The 6207-nt window shown below is 42.1% G+C and overlaps 1 protein-coding gene across 1 annotated transcript in view; it reads left to right on the top strand.

Moving 5' to 3' along the window:
* The window catches only part of si:dkey-256h2.1, a 20018-nt gene extending 15488 nt beyond the window's left edge, over nt 1-4530 (top strand). Inside the window, exons 11-12 of the mRNA XM_034698694.1 lie at nt 785-918; nt 4313-4530. Of these exons, the coding sequence (XP_034554585.1) occupies nt 785-918; nt 4313-4438 (260 nt within the window). The 3' untranslated portion in view covers nt 4439-4530. The remainder of the gene's footprint in view (nt 1-784; nt 919-4312) is intronic.
* The last annotated feature ends 1677 nt before the right edge of the window (nt 4531-6207 follow it).

Raw genomic sequence — 6207 nt, 5'->3', positions numbered from 1 at the left:
GAACCAGAACCGAACCAGAACCAGACAGAACCAGAACAAAACTCAAGCAAACAGAACCAGAACCAAACTCAAGCAAACAGAACCAGAACCAAACTCAAGCAAACAGAACCAGAACCAAACTCAAGCAAATAGAACCAGAAACAAACTCAAGCAAACAGAACCAGAACCAGAACCAAACTGGAGAAAACACAACCAGAACCAACTCAAGCAAACAGAACCAGAACCAAACTGGAGCATACATTATTAATGTCCTCAGGTTGGCATTGAGAAAAATCAGACGCCTCAGATGGGCTGATCTGATTTCTCCTCTCAGTGAGGATTTGCCCGGTCTTTGAGAAGAACCCTAACCCTAACCCTCTCAGAAGGAACAGATGAAGCCCTGATACACAGCCTTCACCTGTATCCTATATCCTCACATGTGATTGGCCGCATGGCCGCCATGCTGACCAATCAAAACAAAGTTCTGCTGTGAGCAGAGCTGGGGCTGAGCACTGTGAGAGCTGAGCAGCGAAAGGAAAAAACTGGGACCCGGCTCTTTCTTGATGTGAGCCGGCTCTTCTGATTCACTATAAAGCATCGGCTCTCAGAGCCACAGATTTTGATCATGACACATCACTAATGTGCTTAATCTGTGCTACAATTATGAGGAGGTCCTTGGACAATGTTCTCACCTGTAAGGGGTCCCTTGCTCCAGAAAGTTTGAGAACCCCTGGTCTAGTGAATGAAGGGTTAGCTCATTGTTTTGTTTTCTTTTCATTTTGGGGTTGTTGCTGTGAACCATCAGGATCACCTCTGGGTTGTGCCATGCGAGTGAAAGAGGGTGCAGTGCCAAACGAACACGGCACATGGTTGTACGGGAGAGGAGGCTGGTGTGATGGGCTGCAGGTGGATCCCTGGAGGATCGATATCACCAAACAGGTACAGACACTTTATCCTGACAACTCTATAACCTGATCATCATTTCTTATCCTCTGACTTTTTCTTCTTAAAGCTGCCTCTATCAATACTTTTATAAAGCGGATGAAATGACAGGTATCATGAGAGGTTTGGTTCTTATTCTAGCCTCCATTTCCGTCATTGTCAGCTGTAGAGAGTGACTGTTATCAGAAAAGCTCAAAGAAACAACCCACCCTGCATTCATGAGTAATGGTATACCATTGTTGTCTTTGGGTTTAAGGGCATATTTATTTATCGGGTAGACAGTTTTATTCTCTGCACAGACATATTCAAGGGTATTCAGGACAAGTTAAAGCTCTGTCAGCGTCTCTTCCTCAAAGTAGATTTACAAGAACCCTGCTCTGAAATAAAGGTCACACTGAAGTCAAACATCTGAGCGAAAAACGGCCATTAGAAACAAAGAGTGCTCAACAATTCTGAAGTGACTTATTAACCAAAAAGGCTCTCCATATAATCACATACAACTCCTGCTGGAAGCACTTTTAATAGTCTTCAGCAGGTAAGTGGAGCACAATCCTGAGATCTGGGAATGGACTACATGCTATGACTGATACTTGTTGGGTGTCGGGTTTCTATCTTTTAGCTGAGGAAGGCTCCTAACTGAAATGACTGGAAGTATGTTACAGACATCCTAAAAGCTGTTCCTATTCTCTAACTGCTAACGAAAGAAGCCTTGATGCTCACAAGTGGCAACCTCTGGGGTTTAATTTATGAAGGGAAGGAGGAAATATATAAACCAGCAGCTCCTCAAGCAAATCAAAATGCCCATTTTTACAGCACAACAAAGTATTTACAATGGCTTTGTGCATCTAGTCAAGTAGATAAAGAAACATTGTCACCTTTACGAATCAACCCCAGAATTACTAAAATGGTTCATTAACATTTTGACAACAGTTTTCCTTAAATACTGTTTGTGTTTTGTGTCTAAACAAAAATCAAATCAAATCAAGCTTTATTGTCATTTTGTTCATACCAGTGTAAAAAACAAAACGAAAGAGCGTTTCCAGGAGATCATTAGTAAAATATAGTAATGAAAAATATATGTTAAAATATGCAGCGACCTGTCATTAGTTGAGACTGTAGCTCTGGTTAATGGCTACAGCTATAATGCTTCAATACTCAACTACCCTGATGTAAACAAGCACAGACGACAGATCACATATCATGGCATGGCGTGATTTCACAGTAGTGGTGCAACAGATCATCGTTGATCCGTGATCCGTACGGATGCCTCTCCACGGTTCGGCACGGACGTGGTCCGCGGATCGGTTGATGAAAAAAGTTGCGCGTGTTCACGTGATGACCGCATGTTCAATCCACGCTCACTCGTCAAGCGCAGCGGTAGTCATGGTAAGTGAAGGAGCAGAGGAACTTGAAAAACCTCCTGCATCTTGTAAGTCACATGTATGGGAGCATTTTGGTTTCTCTGTGAAATACAGTGAATGCTGAATGTGCTTGAGCCACGTTATGAAATTCCGTCGCGCACCCACTAGACCAGAGGCCGTCAATACGCGTCCCGCGGACCGCATCCGGCCGCCTGTTCATGGCCCCCGAACTGTTATTCCTTCACTCTGTGTTCTGGTCGTGTTTACCGCGACTTGTCTCCATGTCAACGATACACAGACAGGCTGTTACTGGGTCACTTAGAGTCCACTGCTGCGAGTACAATTTTTAACTTTCACTTTCGTTTATGGAGCAGTTCGCATATTTGCACTTTGCCAGCTGTAGGACCCTAGAATGCACGAAAACGGTGTGTTCAGTTTGCATCTCAAAGAAAAGTGGATGGTGAAAATCAGCAAATGAAAGAAGAATGGAGTGAAACTTTTGAAGTTCCTCTGCTCCTTCACTTGCCATGCCATGAAATGCAGTGAAGGAGCCAGGACTGGGCCCACAGTAAATTTTGATTTGATGGTTGTTTTTATTTAATGGGCAAAAGTTTAAAAGTGTTTTACAAAATAAATGGAGGACAAAGTTATATTTGTCTTTTTATTTTTTATTTTTTTTGCTGATCCGAAAAATGATCCGATCCGTGACTCAAAACCGTGATCCGATCCGAACCGTGAGTTTTTTGATCCGTTGCACCCCTATTTGACAGTATCTCAAGCTAGAAATTGCAGATAAAGTTGTATGAAGGCTGTGTCTGGTTAAACTAGTGTAGAATCAAACAATCAGAACAATGCATTACCAGCTCAGACATGTGGATGTTAACCTGCAAGAAGGACTGAAGTGTTGGTGGTGCTAGCTCTGCTAACTGTAGCCAGGTTGACATCATTTCCCTACACTCTTTGATCCTGTGTTTAATGGTGTTAAATACATTGTGTTAATTTTTGCTGCTGCTTTCTGAGCATTTTATAGTTGTTTAACAGATTTCATCAAGTTAAACAGTTAATGTGTGCCACTACTTGCATATATAAGTATTATTGAAAAGTACATTGGTCTCAGTTTGGATTCCAGTCTTGGTAATTTCATTTTGTAATATTGTGAGTATATTATTTATAGGAATCATCACAGATCGCATGAGGTCAGATGATCTAATTATGGAGCCTAGTGTTACGGCTTGAGCAAAGGACTAGGACCCAAATGCAGAGTACAGGGAAAAAGTATTTATTAAGCAAAAACCAAGGTTCAACAAAAAGCGCCTTGCGGGTAAAAACAACTGAAAAAAAGTGCAAAACTAGGAGTAACACAAAATCACCCAAAAGGGGAAAAAGGTTCTATCAAAAACTCACAAACAAAAACTAGGAATCAATCCTCTGGAAACAACTCGAGATAAGTAAACAGAAAAGCGTGGCTTGAATCTCCCCAGGAGCAAGGCTACAACGGGACATGGAGCATGCGGCTAGAGGAATAATCTGGCACTGGAGGAGTGTTTGGTGGTGGCTTAAGAAGCCAGTGCTGATGAGCAGATCAGGGACAGGTGTGCCTGATGAGCCTCACTGCTGAGGAGACCGGCCCCGCCCCTACCCATGCAACCTGCAGGCAGAGAGAGAGAGGGTTAGGGCAAATCACACAACAAATCAGGACCATAACACCTAGTGAGGTTGCATTCAGGTTATCTCTTCAGCAAGACTTTATTTTCCCTGGTCTTGATGAATTCTCATTACATTTAACATTTTTAACGTGTTTAAAAAAGACTGGGGATAGCTTTTTTGACAGTTTGATAGCAGATATAGCTTGTTTGACATATATATTAAAAATTAACCCCCTGAGTAATGTGTGTTTGTTTGTTTTTCCTGTTCTTTATAATGTTTTTGATTGTGGCTTTGAATCTCTGTGGCTTTGAAATATTGCTCCTTACTTTGTTCCTCAGTTTTAGTAAAACGGTTGATCCTTAAAGATTTTCTGTCTCTTTCAGCTGGACATAAGTGGGTCTGAATCCAACACTGTCGTCTACTTCGGCCTCTTTAACGGGACGGATCCAAATCCAGCCAAAGACCCCGGATACATCATCATGTCCTCTTTTCTGGTCTTCTACAAATGATGCCTCTCCAAACTTAAATATTTCTGTGAATGACAGACCGTGATACTGAGAGTACAATCAAGCCAAAGATTAAATGTCTATTTTCCTACTGCTTTCCTCGACTGTGTTCATTTCTTGTGATCTTATTTCATTAACTCACATTGACAGGAGGTAACAGAAAGCTCTGCGAATTATGATTCATCATCGAAGACAGCTCTGATGCACTATGTCAGCCGCCATGCTCGCCCAGCATGACCCCTCAATTTGCATTTTTCTCAAGATGTTCCCCCGAGGTCGTGGAGGAGACACCTCACAGCTGAACAGGCACTTCATAAGAAGAAGATGGAGTGTTCTGAAAGCGGGCTCTTCTTGCTAAGTACATGTAATCATGTGGAAACTTTGGGGTGAAGAATTGTTTCTGTGTGAGTCACCATTCTTCAGGGAGTTGAATCATCTTAACCACAACAGAAGATCTTCTGCACGGTGGGTTTTTGCTCTTTTATTTGACACCTCTCAAAGTATTTGTTGAGCCAAGATGCAGACGTGGAAAATAATCAGGAAGTGTACATTTCTGTTGCAAACGTAACACCACCAACTTTTTTATCTGTTGAAACATTATTCAAAGGTATAAATACAACCAGCTTGTTGCAAAGCATATCTCTATCATGCAGAAATGTAATCGTAGATGCAGGTATGACAAAGTTTCAGGCTCAGTTGTCTGCTGTTTATGCCCTTACATTTTTCAGGTACAAAAACAACCAGCACCCATTTAATTTTCATTTAAAGCATGCACAATTGAGGCCAAACTTATTAGCCCCCCAGGAATTATGGGAAATGTTTCTTAAATTCTGCTCAATGTTTGCATCTTTGATGAAACTTGATATAATCAAACATTCAGCGGTGCTATTTGGTAGCTTTGGAACATTTTGGAATGTGAAATCATTTTTTAGGATAGCTTTATATCAAATATAGGGAAAAATGGGGTGGTCAAAAATATTAGGCACCATGCTGAGCTAACCTCTTCTGGAGTTGATGTTTGAAGGAACACAGTTGTGAGGGATCTTCATCGTAGCGGGCTTCAGGACCATCGTCCAAGAAGAACCCCTTTACTCAAAGAGCGGCACATCAGAGCCAGACTGAGGTTTGACCGTGAACATATGAAAGGTATAGATGAGTTTTGGAAGTTGATCCTTTGGTCTGATGGAACTGTTTGGGCGCATGGATGTTGATTATGTGTGGCCAAGAAAGGGAGAGTCCTTCAACCCTAAGAACACGGTCCTTAGAATTAAACATGGTGGAGGGAGCATTGTACTGTGGGGCTGTTTTGCAGCCTCAGACACAGGGAACCTTGTTCGGGTGCAAGGCATCATGAAAAAAGAAAGTTATGTTGACATTTTGAGGGATAATATGAAGAACTCTGCTCTAAGTCTAGGCTTAGGTTGGCGCTGAGTCTTCCAACAAGACAATGATTCAAAGCCTAAGTCGAAATTGGTGCAACAGTTCTTATAGGACACCAAAACCAAGGTCCTGGAGTGGCCCGTACAGAGCCCAGATCTAAATCCTGTTGAGAATTTGTGGCAGGTGCTCAAAGTGAACTTCCATGCTTAGAAACCATGTACTTTGGACTAGCTGGAACAGTTTGCATTGGAAGAATGGGCCAGAATCCCTCAAGAGACAAGTGCCAACCTTGTAAAGAACTACTTGAAGAGGCTGTTGCTCAGAAAGGGTGCACCATTGACTACTTAGGGCCAGGGGGCTAATAATTTTGGACATGTCATTTTTACCTTCTC

The sequence above is a fragment of the Notolabrus celidotus genome, chromosome 12, assembly GCF_009762535.1.
Source record: "Notolabrus celidotus isolate fNotCel1 chromosome 12, fNotCel1.pri, whole genome shotgun sequence".
NCBI classification, from domain to species: Eukaryota; Metazoa; Chordata; class Actinopteri; order Labriformes; family Labridae; genus Notolabrus; species Notolabrus celidotus.
The sequence above is the reverse complement of the archived record's forward strand: the minus strand, read 5'-3'. Positions and strand labels throughout refer to the sequence as shown.